General features: G+C 44.4%; 1 protein-coding gene and 1 non-coding gene across 2 annotated transcripts in view; one reads left to right on the top strand and one right to left on the bottom strand.

Annotated features, from left to right (window-relative positions):
- The window catches only part of ZRANB1 (zinc finger RANBP2-type containing 1), a 61,199-nt gene that overhangs the window by 8,111 nt on the left and 32,135 nt on the right, over positions 1-20,953 (bottom strand). The window contains exons 4-6 of the mRNA XM_056849450.1: positions 16,528-16,681; positions 12,619-12,690; positions 11,577-11,775 (exon numbers count right to left, since the gene is read on the bottom strand). Of these exons, the coding sequence (XP_056705428.1) occupies positions 11,577-11,775; positions 12,619-12,690; positions 16,528-16,681 (425 nt within the window). The remainder of the gene's footprint in view (positions 1-11,576; positions 11,776-12,618; positions 12,691-16,527; positions 16,682-20,953) is intronic.
- Positions 13,786-13,860, top strand: TRNAT-GGU (transfer RNA threonine (anticodon GGU)). The gene has a single exon. It is a non-coding gene; the product is annotated as a tRNA-Thr (tRNA).

Below are 20,953 nucleotides of genomic sequence, written 5' to 3'. Positions count from 1 at the left end.
GACAGGGTCATTGACAAAGACAACACCAAGGAGAGGGGCTCCCCTCTCAATTCCCAGACCGCACCTAGAGCCTGGAAAAGCCCCTCTGGAATTATCAACTTAGAATGTAACCAGATGAACTTTTTAAAAAAAACCTAATCCAATCTGGGCATAGAGAAACACTGACAGAGACAGAAGGCCATGCTCCCAAAATTCAGACTGCCTAAGCTAATGACAGTAAGTGCAGGCATTCCCTGAAGCAGCCATCCTGAGATTTCAAACCTACACCTAATGCTCCAGAGAAAAATTCGGGTAGGAAAACTATCCCGCCCCAGAACCACTGAGAATGGAAGTTCAATTTTGTTTTCTTTCTCCAGTGGTTCCATGTGGGGCAGTCTTTGACTTCTGGGATGTAAAAGAGCAGTGAACCCCTAAGGGTGGGAGAATTTTGTTAATAGCAATTTGCTATTACCAATCTGCTGAAAGCAGCCCCAGCAGAGATAAAAATCAGCTATACAGTAATGCTGAATTAAAGGTATGAGATGTCTTCCAAGCTGCTGCCTTAGGCAGTCTGGACTGTGGCGCGCCACCCCACCCCCCCGCCCCCGGGAAGTGCACTGTAAACTTCAGGCTAGTAAGAAACCAACCTACAACAGACACCTATGCAGGGATTCTGATTTTCTGTGTTCCTTAGTAGTAAACTTATAAAAATGCCTTTAAAATGTAAATTATGTCATTCCTGCTCCTAAGGGCAAGGAGGAGGATTTCTTCAACCCTATGGAAGAGGTTGTTAATTTTGGGGATGAATGCTGGACCTACCCGAAGGCCAGCTTTGTCCTTAGGAAAAATGCTCAGTGATGCTCACTGAATTGAATCTGCAGACTCTTAGAGCTGATGTAATCTCAATCAGAAAGGCCATTTTGAAGGTTATTCCTATAGGCCAAATAAAGGAGGCGCTGGGAGTTCTGCAATAAGAGGTACCAGCATATTTGTTCAAACAGGGCCAGATTCCCTTCAGAACTGTGCAGAAATGGCTCCTGGGAGCTGCTATTTGTCCCACTGGGAGAACATACAGGCAACCTTATCTGTTCTTGTATATTTCCCAGATGGGGCGGGCAGCTACTCCACACAGGGCAGTTCAGATCAGGAAAAGGGCACAGGGAGGAGGTCTAACTGTGATTGTTCTGTGATCCACCAGGATGGGGAATCCATGTGCCTGATAGCTGAACTTTTTTTTTTACAAAAAAAAGGGAGCTCAAATCCCCTAACTCCCAATGTCTTCTCTAGTAGTCCCTTTGACGGGACAAGTCAGTATCTGTTAAGCAGGCCCTTGGAGGTGCCGACATTGTTACAGCCTTATGAGGGAAAACTATAGCTGTGTGTGAGAGGGTGTTCAAAATGGGCAGTCCTGAGGATGTTTTACATGAGGATATTGTCTGCCCTTTTTTTACCTCCAGGACAACAGAAATCACCACTACCACTATCTGGTAGAAAGCAATGGGTTGGATGAGAGCCCATAAACTGAATCCCAATCTAAACAAGACTGAGGTAAAAACCTGCTTGAAGATTGAGGAGTCAGCCTGTCCAGAAGGGGGCTGTACGCCCCCCTTGAAGGAGCAAGTTTATAGCTTGGGGGTGCTACTGGATCCTGGCCTACAGCAGGCCCAGGTTTTCTCTGTGACATGTGTTTCCTTTTCTCAACTGCAGCTAATACACCAGCTATGGCCCTTCTACTTGTTTCCTAGCACAATTCAAAGTGCCGGTTCTTACCTCTAAAGTCCAAAATGGCTTGGCCCAAGGGTACTTGAAGGACTACCTCCTCCCACATTGCCCAGCCCACCAGCTAAGATCTTCCTCACAAGCCCTATTCCATATGCCCCTGCCTTCACAGGTGAGGTGGGTGGCGACCAAAGAAAGGGTTTTTCAATGGCGGTATGGTGGTACCTCACCTGTGGAATGCCCTTCCCCCTTGAAGCCCACCTAGCACATACACTGCTTTCTTTTAAGTGCCATGTCAGATACTTCTGTTTATCCAGGCTTTTAATTAAGGGGCTTTAAAATATAATTTCATACTCTGTTTTCAGCCTGAGAAATGTTTACGGTACATTTTAAGATGCTCCATGTTTCATGTTGCTTTATGGTCTGCTGTGTTTTGAAATGCTGGGTTTTAATGATTTTGATGATGTTGCATGATTTTATTATGTTTCCCTTTGTAAGCCAACTTGATCTGGTTCCCTGGAGAGGTGGCATAGGCATTTTCTAAATGAATTACGAGTCTTTAGAGCAGGGGTGTGAAATATAAGGCCTGGGGGCCGGATTCGGCTCCTTGAAAGCTCTTATCCAGCCAGCCACCCTCCTCGCTCTCAATCTGAGCTGGCAAGGTATGGCCCAGCCCAATCTAGTGACATTTATGTCATATCCGGCCCTTGTAACAATTGAGTTTGACACCCCTGCTTTAGAGTGTTGGAGTAGGATCTGGGAGAACTTTTCAAATCCCCATTCTGCTTGCTGGGTGACCTTGGGCCAGTCCCACACACTCATCCTAATCTACCTCACAGGGCTGCTGTGAGGATAAAATGGAGGAGTGGAGACTGTTGTCAGCCACTCTGGGTCCCCAATGGGGAGAAAAATAGGATATAAATGAAGTAAAAAAGATAAACAGATCTTCTGCCCTGCGAGGAGAAGGGATTGTGCCAGTTCTCCTACCTAAGTTTCTTCAAGGAAACCTCTAAACCAGAACTGCCTCAGGCTATATAACTGGGTTGTTGTTCTTGCCCAAGGTTGAGAGGGGAATGTGAGTTAGGCAAAGGTTCCTTGCCCCTGGCTGCATCCCTTATTTCCACAGCTGCTGTGGCTATTATTTTCTTATGGCCCCCTTCCTCCTGCTCCACAGTGTCTGATGAAGGTGAAGCCTCCCACTCCTGGAATTTGGCCAATTCCAAGGCATGTGGACCTCCTCAATGACTACTGACTTGACCAAGGACAGGAAGTGCTGACCCATCTCTCCCAAGAGACCAAGGTGGGGAGGAGAGAAGAAAGTCATTATATCTATATATACATAAATATGAAGCTGCCTCATTCTGACTCACCACTGATCCATCAAGATCAGTACTCTCTATTCAGACTGGAGGCACTCCAGGGTCTCAGGCTGAGGTCTTTCACATCACCTGCTACCTGAGTCTTTTAACTGAAGATGCCAGGGATTGAAACCGGGACCTTCTACGTGCTCAGCAGATGCTCTACAACTGAGCCACAGCCCCTTCCCTTCTCTCTAGGGGCCCAAAGGCTACTGACAGTTGAGGAAGTGTCAGGCCAAATCACTTTGATGGGGAAGGAGCACATAGCATCACTACCTCCCTCATCGAAGGGATGCTGTTGAATTGTTCCACTAAATAGTGGAACAAGATAGGAGTTGAGCTGGCAGTCTTGGGCCTATTTATTGCTATGGCTCTCTCCTAGTCAGGACAGGGAGACAGTGCTCAGCTCCACTTTGCTGGAAGAGCTGCTGCCAACTCCCTCAGGCGTTTCCTACATTTCATCTATCAAGGGAAATGAGGAAAGAGGGAGAGCAGGAAAGCTCAGGTGGAGAAAGGACACATCCAAAGGGAACAATGCTTTTCTACTGGCTTTGAGACACCAAAATTACCAGAGTTCCTTCCTAATTAAAAAAAAAAATGAAATGAAACCAGAACTGCTAGCAAGACAGGGTGAGTCTGAGGATTGAGGGCAATTTTCTTCCCTTGATGTTGTCTTTGTGGAAGACCCTGTCCACTACCAAGAGATGGTGTTACCCCAGAAGTCAAAAACTGCCCCACTCTGGAACCACAGCAGAATATCATAGTTAAAACACATAATTATGGTGTTTTATTATTCCCAGTCCACTCCAAAGGTCAGAAGTGGTTCACCATTACATTTGTTCATCAAAGGAAAAAGGAAATCAAATCAGTTTAGCAATAATGGTAACAATCAATCCACATTTAAAACTTAACTATATAAACCCTGCAAGACAGGAATCAAGATCTAACTTTCCACTGTCTCGAACACAGAATTCTGACCTGGACTATAATTGCTCTAAACTTTTATATGCAGGAGGAACAGTTTGAGGCTTGCAAAACTCGTTATTTCCCCCTCCTGCTACCACTTGCCAAACCTTAAACAGTGAATATGCTTTAGGATTTAGTCAAAGGATTCAGACTCAAGAAACTGCATAGCATTTCACTGTGAATGCAGAAGTGGGAAAGGAACCAATAAACCACATCAGTATTGAGCAGACAATCTCTAATTCAATTTGATTAAAATGAGATGACGAAGATGAAAAAAATAGTGTTCATTCTGCACAGGTTCAACATGTTTGCCAAGAGCTTCTGATATTCTTCAGAATACTAAGTTTTCAGCAACAAGCCATACTAAAAAAAAACTCTCCAGAACACTCAGAAGATATGTTGAATACAACTGAACAATTCTTGAGGACAGACTTACCATGTGTGGTGATGGACAAAAGAAAATGAAATTCACATAACTACTACACAAGTCAAGGGACCTTGTCATCTCTCTATAAGGTAAGGATACAAAGCTAAGAGAAAATGATGCACTCTACAGATCAACAAAAATATACTTCAAAAATATACTTCACTGCATAACAGACAAAAAGGTGGTTCTACACAACATGAGTTTGCAATTGAGCCAATTTCTCCTGCATATGCAAAGGGAAACCTAAGGAGAGGCAACTAAGCACTTCTGGCTCTTGTGTTGACAGAGGGTGTAACCTAAGGACCAGAGATGACTCTTGATGGAACATCCTGCCTATTGACAAATGATCAAGCCCCAGTTGTGACCCATGGAAAGCCTCATTTCTGAATCTCATTATGCACATGGGAAGGCCCTTTAATATAACTGGTTTTATTTTTGATCGGTACAGAGAAATGCAGTTACCGCTGGTACAAGGAAGAGACATTAGAACATTCCCATCCAGTCAGAAGAGTAGAAAACAGATCTGTGCCAGTTCCCAGCAAATGGACTGGCTTTCTAGCCTGTGCCTGGTAACAAAGCAGGCCAAGCACATTTCCTCTCAAACCTTCTTTTCGTAAATTCTCCAGTAGTCAAACAAGCTGGCATACTCCAAGGAGAAGAGGAAGCACAAACATGTCTCCTCTTGGATACTCAGCAGACACTAGAAAACCATGATGAAACTGATACCAAGCTTGCGATGCATGGGACACACACACACAGCAGAGAATGTCATGGTCTCTTCATGCAACACAGATGTTTTGGTGCTGTTAGAGGTGTGTTTCAACAAAATAAAAAAAATATTTAAAAAGTGTGGACAAAGGTAGGCACATCCAAATGTCACAAGTATCCACCACTGCATAAAATCAAGGAGAAACTATCCTTCACTGAGCCAGTTTTAGAGTCTCCTTCCTATCCTTGCAGTACAGGTTGTAAAACAGTGTCTGTCTCAGATAGATGTAGTAAGAAACAGTGTGGAAAGGGTTCACCACAATCACACACTTGTTCTACAAACTCAGGATGGAGAAGTAATGGAACACTGAAGGATGCAGAATAAAAATGCTCTGTACATTCTACACTGTACCAGCATCAACCAGCTGTGATGAGGCCAGAGCTGAACTTTTTACATTACAAATGCAAATAGCTAGAAACACTGCCTCCAACATCGGATGTACTGAAATTTCATTTTCAGAGGTCACACTGCCAAACTACAGTATGGATGCAAGTCACTAATCCCAAACCTGTCCTACTATTTTCTGGAACAATGGGCTAGAAAATGGAAGATGGACAGCTATCCCCAAAGTTTGCATCACTTGCTCCAGTTCCAGATTCATAGAAGGAATGTATTTTATATGGACATACAAAAGGATTTACATTTTATAATTGCTCCTACAGAAAGGAGAAACTGACGTGGAACATACAAGTTCACAGACACTGAATCTGTCACTGAGGGATAATTTCTCCTTGATTTTATGCAGTGTATGTTCAAATTTAACTTGGAAAAGCTCTTTTTACTAAAGAGTTAGTGTGGTGCAGTGGTTAAAAGTGGCGGAGCAGGTTTGATTCCCCTCTCCTCCACATGAAGTCTGCTTAGGCCAGTCACATTTCTCTCAAAATTCTCTCAGCCTACCTCACAAGGTGCCTGTTGTGGGGAGAGGAAGGGATTGTGATTGTAAGTCGCTTTGAGACCCCTTAAGGCAGAGAAAAGCAGGGCATAAAGAACAACTCTTCTTCGTCTTCTATGTAAAGAAAACATTTTACTCATATGGTGCTAAAACATATTAGTGATTTGCCTACCGACATTAATACTTCAAGATTCTCCATTTTGTAATAATCAACTACAAGTGCCTCTGTTAGTTTACATTAGACAAAAAATGAAGCTATATCCGTAATCTTTATGAATGTATCCTAGAATTATTTTACGTGGGCAGAGCAATCCTCAAGGGGGGGGGGAGAGACACAAATGCCCTTAGGAGCGATTGTGATCCCTGTGCTGGCGTTAGTGCCACTTGCGCTGGCTAAACTGGCACTAACGCTGACACAGGGCCAATTATGCTGCTGCTGGGGAATGGCGGGGCAGCGCAAGACAGCAGTACCGGCAGAGCCTTGCCAGCAGCATATCTCCGGCGCAGGGCTTCCCGCGAGCCCCAAAGGGGGCGTTCCAGTGGGCGGAGCTGGCTTTACTCAACTCCCAAAGCCTGTTTGCCCTAGGAATGCCCCCCCACCCGCTTTTGCGGGCCTGAACTTGTGCCTGCTAAAATCATGGTGCAGCCCCATGAAACCCTATGGAGCGGTTTCACAAGGTTTTCTTTAAAATAGCATTTTCGGCTTGCTGCACCCAGCAGCAAGCTTCTCAAGGAGGCAGCACAGTTGCGGCGTCCCCGGACACTCTCTAATTACACCTTCCCCGTTAGGATTGTGCTGTTAAAAGTCCATAAAAATAGGTTTCACTCATTTATTGAGCATTTTTGCGTTAACTATATTAGCTTGATTCAAAACCATAGCAAGAGCTGCAAAACTATGTCATTATTTCCCTTCATATAGAAGTTACGGTAATCAGTATTTTTGGTTAGTGATTATTTTGGGGGTTTGGCAGATTGAACTTCAAAATACAGCTTGGCTAACATGAGATTTAGTTTCAGATGCCTAAAACCTCTGGGAAATGTGGTATGTCCATTTTCCCCTGTAAATCACCTTTTACATTTTCTGAAAATTAGATTCTGTTCAACTTGCTTCTTTTACCAAGTTTTTGATTTCTGAAGGATATATGTGGTGCTTCCAGCCTTAAGACGACTGTATCTCCTCCTGGGTAGTGATCAAAAATGTAGATGGCAGCATGATCTACTGCTTCGGAGTATCTACCCCTGTGGGGAGAGCAGTTTTGCAAAGGATATTCAGAGTCAACCAATGGATTCTGAATCAGCCCTAATTTCTGTGAATAGTCGACTAAAGCAAGCAGCAATGTCAATGAGCAAGTGACACCAGAGATGAGGCAACATACAGCAATTGCTACTGTGACTTCCCAAGCATTACTCACAGCCTACTAATGTGAGCATTTATTCGGATGCACTATGGCTGATTCACAACATATGGGATTCTGCTAGCTGCTTACTCTGGGTATAGGGTACCTGCCAGCTGCCAGTCCCTCCTGCCGTCCCCTGGCACCTCAGACTTTTCTAACTGTAGCTCCAACTTTTGTGTTGCAGCCATTACTTTCAGTTACCAAGTAGAGTTGAAGTGTCATGTTCAAAATGGATAGTAATACAAGGGATTTATTTTAACCCATTTTCAGATTTATTTGTATTCTTCACAGCTAGCAAATGAGACGTTTGGCCAAGACAGCAGAGGAGGAAATGGTTTGCATAATTCTCCTGTAGACTGACTGGTGCCTTTCACATCAATGTTGAAAAACTAGAAGCAGAGAGGTTCCTTTCATCTTGGGAATACATCGGGCATACCCAGTCAACCCAAATAACAAATATAGTTTGGACAGTGATTACTGGTCTTTCATAAGCTTGTAATTTTCACTGGTTAAACATTCAAATAGTTATTCCCTTTACATTCAATAATGTCAAACATTCTAGAATGCACAATGCATTAGATCTTACGAATCTGTTCCTCTATTCATTCCTCTGGAAGAACCTGCAATTTCTGCCTGAAAAAGGTTCCTTGAACTGGAGGAAAGCTCTGCGCAGTAAGAACAAATTTATAGGATCTTTCCCTCTGCCTACAGAATAGAACAGCTAAGTAGTTAGAAATGTTTCCACAAATCAGGGTTGACTGTTTTGTCAGGTTAGACTGCTGTCATACGGCCAGGAGGAGGATACTAGAGACTAGCAGACTGATTGTTCACCTTATCTGACTATGCTCAGGATTTCATGGCTTCCATGACAACCACAGGACTGTACCAGATTGTACTGAGTTTGACACATTAAAAGAGAGCACACTTTGGATTTTCTGTTCTCACTAAGCAGGTTTCTGGTGATCTAGTTACAACTGAGACTCTTATTATGGTCGAATCATTATTTACTGAAGGCTCAGTTGGTATTAGCTCTTTGATCCCATCCAACCCCTGCCACTGGCAAGGATATTGCAGGTTTTAGCAGTCTCTTGTGGTTAAAGAGTGTCAGATTTCATGTATTCCTCAAGAATAATAGGGTCAGATGGGCCCTACTGATTTATGCCCTTCCAGGTTTTGCTTTAAGTATAATCAAGGTTAAAAACTAAGACACTATTTGGGCAGGACTGATTCCCCACTGGCATTAATGGGAAAACAAATAAACTATACACCCAAGTTATCAGGTCAGGAGCCTATATACAGTAGAGTTGTGTTGTTACAGAATACACCAGCTTCTGCAGATACAGAGGAAAGTTACTAGGAGTGCACAATTATCCCTCAAGTGGAAAAAAATGTTGTTACCAACTTCCACATTTGATTTAGCTTTACATTCTTTGCATAGAAGTTAACTTTTTCTTGGCGTGAAGCTTCAGAGTTGTTTTTCTACGCTCAAGGTTATACTAAAATATCCTATCTGAAGGGGTCATTTTCAGCTCCTTCACTGTGACAGCTGACTACTGGAACCTGTAAAACTGTTCAAACTGAATTAAGTTGCAGTTCTTTTAAGCTGAACTACCACTGCAAAATGTCTATAGTTTTTAATTACAAATACATGCCCTCAGTACACTGACCCAAGACACTCCCCATTCCCCACAATGACACACGGTAGGAGTGGGAACACAGCGGAGTGATGACTTCCAAGCTCTTTGCTTATTGCCAGCTTCCTGCAAACTGAGCTGAGCTCACTGCAAAAGGATTAGAGTGTGGTGCATTATTGACCACAATATATTTTGTATTTAATTGATATTTCTGTACAGGAAATAGAAACATTTAATTTTTGTTGTTAATCCAGAGTACTTTTCAGGTTTTTTTAAAACTGTGGGCGAAAACTCATGGTTGCTTTATCCTCCTTTAATCCCTGTTTCAGCCAGGATTCAGCCAGGATCGAACACATGCGTTTTGCCTAATGTGAGTTCGATCCTGGCTAAAACAGGGATTAAAGGAGGCTAAAGCGACCATGCGTTTTCGCCCTGTGACTTAACTGGGGCATACAATATCCCAATAAACAAATAGCTTTTTTAAACTGCTCCACAATAATAGTAGTTATGGGTGAAACAACACCTATTCCATCTACACAATACTGGGATGATTTCCCATAAACTAGAGAATACTAGGATCAATAATACCCAAAGCTACACATTCCCCTCCCAAATCCTTGGAGCAGAGAAGCCCTTTAAAATTAATGAAGAGTTATTGTTCTACTGTTTTCCATTGCTATCATTTTGCAGAGGATATACATGCAGAAGACCACTGTATGACAAGGACATAGCGAATGCCCTCTTTCACCTTATCCCAGGCCTAAGGCCTGCCTTTTCAGTTCTCAGCCCCAGTTCTAGTAGTGCATGGTTAGAGATAACACGGAAGGCAGTCAACACAGCCTACTTGTGGAAAATTATTCCATGGACAGGAGCCGGTGCTTGCATGCAATTAGGCTGCGGCAACTTTTAAAAAGATATGCAAGCCTCAAGGTCTCACTGGTTGATGAGGAAATGCACAGATGTGTGGCCAACAATTAGTCCCACTGAGTGACGCATCAAGAGGATTGCCAGGGATCCCCAGTCTTCAGAGAGGGATGCTATAAGCCAAGCTTTGCTTTGTTTTGCTATGCAACCACCACCCTGCCTGTAACCTTGTTGATCCCTAACAACCAACATCTTTATCACATGTGATTCGTTCTCTTTCTGGATATTCTACAAACCTAAAAGCAGAGTCTGGCAGGCCCTGACTCTAAGGTAAGACACATTTATAGCACCATTTCTCAAACTGGGGCCCAGGGATACGTAGGGCCCAAGAGTACCCCAAAATAGTTTCTCAGTTCTTTGTAAGCACCTCTCATGTCTACCTGGCTAAAACGAAAACGAAGCCCTCTCAGTTTTAAAATGGGGAAGAGATGAAAATCTGCATCCCTCTTTTAAAGAGCAGGAGCTCAAAGTGTCACTGTCAGCCCAGTCATCTAGCTTCCGGATCACTAGAAAGAAAATGCTCTTACCCAGATCCAATAGCTTAATCCCAGAAATTCTAATTGGCTGAATGGCACCTAGGAGGTACAGTCCTAATACAGTCCTCCCTTAGTTCAAGTATAAAATTGATCTCATTTTCACTATATTGTCCAATTCAGAGGATTACATCACAGAGACATAACCGGAGGCCAGCAGCATTTTTACAAATGAACAAAAATTATTACGGTGTAAGTTTTCATGAGTCAGAGCTTACTTCCTCAAACGCAAGAAGCGTTCATTCATTAAGCAGATATATTTATACTCAAAGATGCAGACAACAGAAAGGTGTCAGGAGACATGTTATAAAATGACGATAGTTTAAAACAATATCCAATAAAATGAGTAAGCAGTCAACAGAGTGGATGAGGACTTCGATCATCTGATGAAGTGAGTTCTGATTCATGAAAGCTTACACTGGAATAAATTTTGGTTTCCTCTAAAGGGACAGTGGACTCCTGTTTTATTTTGCTGCTACAAACTTACAAGGCTACCCGTCTGGAATTACCATACAGATAAAGATCTGCCACTCTATATCCATACACAATAGTAGCTAGTGGCAGTTCTCAACTGAATACCAGAAATTCCGGTTTTGTGAGACACTGATCTTTTCTGTTTCTATGAACGGCTCTAGATATATTTTTTTCTAGATCTTTACACCACTTAAAATGTCATGTGATACAGTTGTACAATATTAGCTATAGATATGACTATCTAACTGGATTTCCTACAGGTTAAAAGTTGTACTTTGGATGGTTTGCATCTACTTTTTACACCTCTTCATTATTTTTGATAAAATTCATCACCGAACAATTATGAGCCTTTCACATTATTTGCTGCCTTACCATAGCCACTGCCATTCTGTGAAGCATGACCATCCGCTACAGCTGTGATCAGAAGAACTTACGAGTATGCACACTATCAACAGGCTACTAACGATAACCACAAAAACTATTTTCAAAAACATTCCTGCTTACCAGTGGGAACAGTCATGTAAACTGTCGTGAAGGGCTTTACGTAGCACCGAGTCCTTGTCATAAATGCCCCATGTAGCTTGTAGTACTGAATCAAGCAGACAGTCCCCTGCAGTCCGATTCCAAAGTGCATAAAGTCTACTGTCCAAACGCGTACCCAGTTCCAGTGACCAGTTTATAATGGGAGATTCCTCTTCTAGTTCTAGAAAGTACAAGCAATTCAGTGTCAGTCGTCCTAAATGGAATGGGGGGAAAAAACCCTGCTACTCTTTAAGATAGTACAGGTAGAGTATCCCTTATCCAGACATCCCATATCCAGACTGATCCGAAGACTAGACCCTTTGAGCCGGCATGCAGGCAGATTCATGCTACCTGCTTTCAAGGTTTCCTCTCACCTAAAAAAATAAAATACAGTGTACACTGCATCGTAGGTGGAGAATGAAAGCCTGCCGTTATTAGTTTGTTTGTTGTTGCTCTTGTTTAACAGCTGATCTGGTGAGACAGTTACACCTTTGGTTTCTGATGGTTCAGTGTACACAAAATTATGAAAAATATGATTTAAAATTACATTCAGGCTATGTGTATAAAGCGTAGATAAAACATAAATGAATTTGGAGTCCCATCCCCAAGATATCTCATTATGTATACGCAAAAATTCAAAAATATTCCAATATACGGAAAGATCCGAAATATGGACCACTTTCTGGTCCCAAGCAGTACGGATAAGGGATACTCAACCTGTAGTTATATGTACAGGATTAAGGAAATGTATTTATTTTCATTTCGATGAATATTTTGTAGTAAATCAAGAGGAAAAAAATGTCCTCACACTAAACTAGCAAGACCTATAACGATGCAGCAACATGCCACTGTGAGTACAGCTTAGATGAGACCACTGGGCCGCCTCTAATAGCTTTCTGTTAGCACAAGAGAGAGGAAGGGCAATTGCACCCAATTTCTCTCCTCACTGCAGGTTATCATCCTGCTTACTGTCTACTATAGATACCACTTGCTTGTTATATAAAGTGAACATCACACCACTTACCTTTTTGAACATCCCTATCAAGGACTTCATCGAATAGTTTCTCTTGGACTGTTGGTGGCAAGTCTTCAATATCTGCAAAACCAGAGAATTCTACCAGCATGACAAATGGCTTAAGTGTACAATTCACCCCAAGACAGGCTTGAGCTGCAATCTTGACAATACTCACTTCACACATTACTTTCCCACCATCATCATGGTGCTTTACTGACTACAAGAGAATAGGTCTTGCCAACAGGTGTCTGCCTAGCAGAGCTTACAATTAAAGGAGTCAAAGGAAGGGAGGGAGGTAGAAGCAGGAATAAACAGGAAACAAAATGCCATGATTCCACTTATGTACTTAGATTCCATTTCAGTTGGTGACATGTCTACGGGGTTGTGGCAAAGGCTTCAAGAAAAATAGGCATTTTGAGGAGGACTTTGGAAGAAATGAGAGTAGTGGCCATCATGAAGGTATTCTGAGAAGTAGCTCCAAGAACTACAAGGAGATTACATGTCATTGCCTCAGGAGAATTATGTCTTAAATACATGGATTAGTAAATGCCTTAGATACGTGGGTCAGGCAGCCATCTGATCAGTGCATCTATGCTGGGATATACCCTAATGAATTGTCTACCCGTAAATCCATACACAAACTGCTTAATATATAAATATATGAAACTGTGTCACGGCGACCTATAGCACTTCTAGACAAAATGAAATTAAGATAAGGGAGCTAGTTACACTCTCTATTAAGACAGCGTTCTAAGTCTCTACATTATTACTTCAAGTAATGCGACCCTTGCTTTCTTTCTCCAACTCATCCCACTTACCAAGCAAGTGAATTAAAATCAGTTAGAGTCGTCAGATTGTCTGTTTTGCATTACATGATCCAATGAATCAGAACAAATTGAGTACAAAATACAGAGGTGGAGGATAGGAGCGCTTTCATTTGCAAAGCTTTAAAACATACCTAGGACCATTTTCTTCTTAAAAATGCTCCCTCTGCCATCATCAAGTCGTACTCTACTGTAACTAGAGCACAGTGATTTCATGTTTATCAATCACTGTACCCGAAGTTACGAAAAGGTTTGTAAAAGCTAAAGATAAAAGGCAATCATACACTGCAGTCAAGCAATAGGTTGCCACATGCAAGTTCTAGAATATCTCAAAATTCAAAACAGAATTAGGGGAGGGACTGTGGCTCAGTGGTAGAGCATCTGTTTGGTATGCAGAAGGTCCCAGGTTCAATCCCTGGCATCTCCAGTTAAAGGGATTAGGCAAGTAGGTGATCTGAAAGACCTCTACTTGAGACCCTGGAGAGCAGCTGCCGGTCTGCGTAGACAATACTGATTTTGATGGACCAAGGACCTGATTCAGCATAAGGCAGCTTCATATGTTCATGTGTTCAATTAAAGCATCGTGTCAATTTGCTAGGACGCACCTTTTATAGCACAATCATAGTCTAAATACCTAGACTACTATATTATTAACATGGTCATTCAAAATCCATCGCTATCCCAATTAGAAAAATGGGCAGTTCACACATGAACATACTTCAGTGCCAAAACGGGGCTGTATAGGGGTGCAAAGTATTGGGGGAGATCCCTAGTCCTCCAAAAAAAAAAATGGTAGGAGGGTAGAGCTGTCCATGCAGGCTACCATTATGCTACCTTAGAACAATGGCAGCTTCAAAGTAGTGTAGAAACCCACCTCCATTCTACCCCAGAGTTGAAAGTTTACCTCCCCGGCTCAACAGGAACAAGTGGCAGGCCACTGGCTTTCCTTCAGTTTGGTGAGTACAGCAGGAGGGACATTTGGGGTTAAAGGATACTTATCCTTTAATTTGCATGGGAGAATTTAAAAAAAAAAGTGTTTCTTTTTACAAGAACAACCCTAACTCTAGTGAGAGATGCTGCCAGCAAGTGTTCAACCAAGGCCTGGGCTGAATGCACACTGGCTCCAAACTTGGCCAACAGTCTCACAGGCTTCTTTTGTCTTACCCTGCATACAAAACAGCACCAATAGGTGCTAAGCCTCATCCTCCTCCCCCAATGTGCAGCTCCAGGGGAGAATTTTTCTTCATTTTAAAAAGAACCATGGATGGATGAAATAAAAGACTTCATCTTGGAACAAGGCTAAGGCTGCAAGCCCAATACAAGATGATCTGTTATTGCAGTGGTTCTCAACCTAGGGGTCGGGACCCCCAAGGGGGTCACGAAGTGTTTTCTGGGGGGTGGCTGCCACTGTCCTGGACAGCCCCCATCCCAGGCTGTCCAGGACTAACCCAGACGCCCTGTAACCCTGATCCGTCCGCGAGGGCAGGGAAGACCCCAAGCAGAGAGGTGAGGAACTGGCCGACCGACAGCCAGAAGGAGCTGGACTGTAGAGACGTGGCGGCGTGCCGCCGCACACCAGCTGTAGCCCTGCTGCCCAGCTGAGAGGCGGGCGGGCCAGCCCTGGGCGCAGTCGCACCTGTGCCGGGCGGATGATGCGGCAGGATGTGTGGGAGGCCGAGGAAGCTCCTTTGGCTCAGCCAGTTCAGGTCTCGGAGGAGAAGAGGGCGGTCCCCCTTGAGGCCGCTACAGCCACGTTGTTTTTACTTTTAGGCGCTCGGGTGGGGTGGGAGCTTCAGCCTAGAATCCAAGTGCGCATGTCTGTAGTGTGGCTTTGCTTTTCTGCCCTGAGTCATCAGTTCCGCTCTGGCAAGGCCAAGGGGGAGAGAGTCGAGGTGCATGCGCAGTTCGGGATTTCCCCCTCGAGCGCGCAGGTTCGGTGAGGCGCAGAAGGAGCGGTGACTGGTGGAGGGGAGAAAAAGGCACGAAAAGTCCGAGCGGGATAAGCGGCCCTCGGCTCTTTCCTGGCCCTTTGCTCTCGTGAGGTGATTAAACGGAGCTCCGCTTTGAGGGATAACTGCAGTTCTGTGCACAGTGTCCCAGTCACAAGAGAGGGGGTTTCCTCGCGAGAGCCCCAGCCTGCTTGGAAGAGTTTTTGGGGAGAGAGGGGAGGACCAGGAACGAAGTGCATGCTCAGAGGCACTCTTTCCTCCATGCCAGGAAAGGTTGCCGCGCCACACAGTCACAGCCGCTGCGCAACAGGTGGTAGTACCGTTTGCTTGTTTGTTTTAAACTTTAAAATTTAAAGTAATTATATATATGGATACCCTGGACTGCCAAAAAAACAAATGTGTTTTATCCTATTGAAAATGTCATTTATGCAAATTTATGCAAATGTGACGAGGGTCACAGGTTACTTGGCAATTGTAAAAGGGGGTCGCGACTTGGAAAAGGTTGAGAACCACTGTGTTATTGGCATTTCAGAAATAAATCAAAACTTTTCCTTCAATGCCTCATGAAATTGGGTGCTTGTGTTGGAACCAAGGAGGGAGGGCAGTAAAAGAAATTATCAGGATAACAGGCTTCCCATCATTTTAGATGGATCAGGGACCAGCACAGATCAGATGCTTAGCCAAACACTCATGTAAAGTACTAATATTTGCTCAGTTCCTTTCCTGAATCTAAAGGAGATCCCATTTGTCCTACTGCAATGTTACAATAATTCTGTGACTTTGCCTATACCACTTTCCTTTAAGTAAACCTTCCTTCTCATCAGGAGCAACAGCACACAAGAAAATGAGCAGGAGGAAGAGTATATTGTACTGAGGTATTTAATAGCAACCAATATCTTAGGTGTGTGTAAGTTATCAGAATGTTAATAGCTTTAAGTATTTCCACAGCAGATTATATTTATCAACTAAGTTTCTTATTGGTAAATGACTGAAGACAATTGGTCACTGGAAAGCCAATATTGTTATAATTTTCAGAACTGGTTATACTAGCATAAGCTAGAAAAGATAAGCAGTTGGCAATTTCATGAGCCCTCAACTCTCAACTAAGGACAAATTAGCAGAGGAAAAACGTGTCACATAATTACCTGCAGGTAACGTAAATGTTACCAGGTCAGTTAGAAAATAGCAAGCAAAATCTCCCTTTCGTTGATGAAGAGAGGCAGCAATTTCACGCCGGATTTGTTCAGTAAGCTCTGGGCATACCATGGCTGGAATGCACTTAGCCGCATGTTGGGATACCTATAACGCAACATGTAAATTGATTTATTTCCTTACAGAGAATGGTAAACATCTGAGTAATATCAGCATCAAGTAAAAGCCAATGAAGCACGTGGCGGGAACTTCAAAACCGAACATATGTAATCACAACATGTCTGACAGATATTCAAATAGCAATAGCTTGGATGGCTTCCCTCACAGATGTACAGATACGTCCGATATACATTTGTCCATCAGTGGCTCTTAGCTATGGCAGCCAGATGGAAACTCATATTCAGAGCCAATGTTCTATGAACATCAGTAATAAAAAGCAGAATGTTATTACCACTCGGAAGACTGAAAATCAAGTTATGAAGACATCTGGAAACAGGATACTGGACTACTTGGACCCCAATCTGTTCAAGTCAGGATCTTTTTAATGTAGAACATAAAAACAATTCCATGCAAGCAAATTAGCATATATAGAATAAAGGTTCTAGCCTAACCCTTTGCCCTCTAATCCAATTTTCTATTTACAAGGAGCTTTAAAACATAGGAGGGCATTCAAAATTATTGGGGTGGATCGGGGCCTTGTTTACTCACCGTGAGGGCTCCTTCTGTTCTGGGGTCAAAGGGAATCTCGCTGACTTGTGGGTATTACCATCATGTGCCCAGGGAGGCAGGACCAAAAACTTTTTCCTGTCTCCCTGGGCGGGAAGCCCAGTTTTTGGACTCGCAGAGCTAAAGGCGACAGGTAAGTGCAGAACAGCAAACACAACAACAAAACACAACAGGGTAACCAGTATTGTCAATGGACAATAATTAACCACGTTTAACGATCAGTAAGAGGCTCCGATACATATAAGAAGGAAAAATGGCAAATGTGAGTAGAGGCCTTAGTTAAGTATCCTCCTTGGAGGATTCCACGTGTCATGGCCACCCACGTCAGATTGACAAATAAGTCTTGGATTAGTTAGTTTAACATTGGGCGGGTGAGATGCCCTTCGACCCCAGAACAGAAGGAGCCTTCATGGTGAGTAAACAAGGCTCCGTTCTCGTTCTGGGGGAAGGGCATCTCGCTGACTTGTGGGATCTCCAAGAGCTAGATCACCTGGGAGGGTACTAAGACTGATCCAAGACGTGCTGCAGAATCCTCCTACCGAAGGCTGCATCAGCAGAGGCCATGGAATCAATTTTGTAGTGGTTTATAAAGGTGGATACCGTGGAGCAGGTGGCCGCCCGGCAGATCTCTTCCAGCGGGGCTTGTTTTTCGAATGCTGTTGATGTGACTGCACTGCGAACTAGATGCCAGCCGGAATTGGGAGTTTGCTAGCCCTATATGCTTCTGTGATGCATTGTCTTACAGCACAGCTTAGCGAAGACCTAGACATCTTCTGTCCCCTGGATGGGCTGGTCAAGGATATCAACAATGCATCAAAACGCCTGAAAGTATCTGTACGTTTGAGGTATACTTTGAGGGTCCTACGCAGGTCTAGATGGTGCCATTCCTTTTCTTTGGGATAGCTGTGATTGGGACAGAAGGACGGCAGATGTATCTCCTGAGTGCGGTGGAACATGGAATTCACCTTCGGGATAAAGATGGGGTCCGGTCTCAGGACCACCTTGTCCCTGTGGAAGATGCAGAAGCTGTCCCGCGCTGATAGGGCCCTTAGTTCAGAGACACGGCGGGCAGAGGTGACCACCGTTAAGAAGATGGTCTTCATCCTCAACACCTTTAAGGGAATCTCCCTGATGGGTTCGAAGGGGGGCCTGGTAAGAGCTGTGAGCACCACGTTGAGTCGCCAAGAGGGGAAGCGATGTACTGTTGGAGGCTTTAATTGAACTACCCCTTTTAAGAAGGCCAGAATGTGTGGGTGCCTGGATATGAGAAAACTGCCTGCCGTAGACAATACAGTAGACAGAGCCGCTACCTGTCTGCGTAAGGTAGCTGCCTTGAGACCCTGTTCCACCCCATCTTGTAGGAAGCCTAAAATCCTAGGAATGCCCGGGGAAAGAGGATCTATGTGTTTTCGCCTACACCACAACACAAAGGCTTTCCAGGAGGTGTTATAGATCCTCCTGGTGGAAGGTCTCCTCGCCTCAATCATGGTGTTCACGATGTCTGAGCTATAACCGTGTTCTAAGAGGCGGTTCTGTACAATTTCCATACGGTTAAGCAAAGCCATTGAGGGTCGGGATGGAACATGGGACCCTGGTGAAGGAGGTCTGGAATGGCTGGTAGCTCCCAATGGGGTTGGACTGAGAGCTCTTTCAGGCTGGGAAACCACGGCCTCCTCAGCCATAGGGGAGCAACGAGAATGACAGTTGCCCTCGCCTTCTGATCTTTCTGAGGACCCTGGGAAGAATGGGAATGGGGGGGAAATGCAAACAGGGTCTCTTTTGGCCATGGAGACATCAGAGCGTCCATGGATTCCGCCTCTGGGTGGAAACACTCAGAGAAGAAGCAGGGAAGGAGGTGATTGGTTGCTGAGGCGAACAGGTCCACAGAGGGGAGGCCAAATCGCTCCACAATCTGCTTGAAAACCAACTAGTTGAGGGACCACTCTCCCTCGTCTATGATCTGTCGGCTTAGCCAGTCCGCTTGTAAATTGAGAACAGGGATGCTATGTGTGTCTCTGCCCATGAAAGGATAATCTGGGCTTCCTGGTGTAGTCTGGAGGACCGCGACCCCCCCCCCCTGCTTGTTTAGATGTGCCTTGGCAGACACATTGTCCGTGCGAACTAGTACATGCCTGTGAAGGATGATGTCCTGGAACTGTAGTAGAGCCAGATGGATGGCTCTGAGCTCCAGAAGATTTATGTGTAACTTTTTCTCCTTTGCTGACCAGATGCCCTGAGCCATGTGGTTCAGACAGGTTGCCCCCCACCCTTCTAGGCTGGCGTCCGTATGGATCTGAATTTGATCCTCTATGACGAACTGTACCCCTTTGCTGAGGTTGTTGCGGCTGCACCACCATAGGAGGCTGTGCCTGAAATCGTGAGGTAGTGGGATAGTACTGTCCCTGCTCTGAGAAATGAGGAATTGATAAGGTTGTAGGAGCAGTTGAAGCGGTCTCGAGTGAAATCTGGCCCAAGGGACAGAGCTTAAGCAGGCCACCATTAGACCCAGTAGTTTGGCAAGAAACGTGATCCTGCCCTGTTTGGACCTGACTGTGGTCTGAACCAAGGATCTGATCTTCGTGATCCTGTCTGGAGGAAGCAATACTAGGTTCTTGCGTGTGTCCACGATTACCCCTTGGTGTTGCAATCTCTGAGTAGGGGTCAGGTAGCTTTTCTCCAGGTTCACCAGGAACCCGTGATCCACCAAGACCTTGATGACCCTGTCTGTATGTGTCCTGGCCTCTTCCTCGGACCTGGCACAGACAAGGATGTCATCCAGATATGGGAAGATCTTGATCCCCTCCTGCCTGAGCAAGGCCACCAGTGTCACCAGGATCTTGGTGAAGACATGTTGTGCTGACGCCAGACCAAAAGGGAGGGCTCTGAACTGGTAGTGTTTCCCTGCATATGCAAATCTGAGAAACCTGCGATGTGTAGGATGTATGGGAACATGGAGGTATGCTTCCCTTAAGTCTAAGGAGGTCATGTAATAACCTATCTGCAGGGCCTCTATGATGGATTTTAGAGTCTCCATTCGGAATTTCCTGTATCAGACAAATTTGTTTAGGTGTTTCAGGTCTAATATAGCTCTCCAGTCCCCATTTTTCTTGGGGACTGTGAAGAAGGTGGAATAAATTCCCAGGCACGAATCTTTTAGAGGTACTGGCTCTATTGCTTGTATCTGGCTAAGTGTAGAATGGCATCTAAGGTTCTTGAGTGCTTTTCCCTGTTCAGGGGTCTGGGAGAGCTTATGAACTTGTCCCTTGGGGAGGAGGTTAGCTCTATTAGGTAGCCTGATGAAACTACCTGGGAAACCCAGGCGTCCATGTTAGGTCGTTCCCACTTCTGATGGAACTGAAGTAGTCTCCCCCCCACTGCTGGTGACCTGGCATCACTGTTTTGGGTTTTTGGAGAACTTATCTCCCTTGTTGCCACTGAATTGCTGCTGTCCCTGATGGGGGCGAAAAAACATATTCCCTCCTCTGCGAAAGGAGCCCCTGCCATTATTCCAGGAACCCCTTCACTGATCATGTCTGTAGCGTGCGAGGGAGTGAGAAGATCTAAAGTTGGGGAAGGAAGAAGATCGTCTCCCCTCCTTCCTATAGGATTTGGGTAGGACCTTTTTCTTGTCCTTGTTTTCCACTAGAATCCTCTCTAGTCTATCTCCAAATAGTTATCTCCTGTAAAGAGGTA

This window comes from Euleptes europaea, chromosome 5 (assembly GCF_029931775.1).
Source record: "Euleptes europaea isolate rEulEur1 chromosome 5, rEulEur1.hap1, whole genome shotgun sequence".
Lineage (NCBI taxonomy): Eukaryota > Metazoa > Chordata > Lepidosauria > Squamata > Sphaerodactylidae > Euleptes > Euleptes europaea.
The sequence above is the reverse complement of the archived record's forward strand: the minus strand, read 5'-3'. Positions and strand labels throughout refer to the sequence as shown.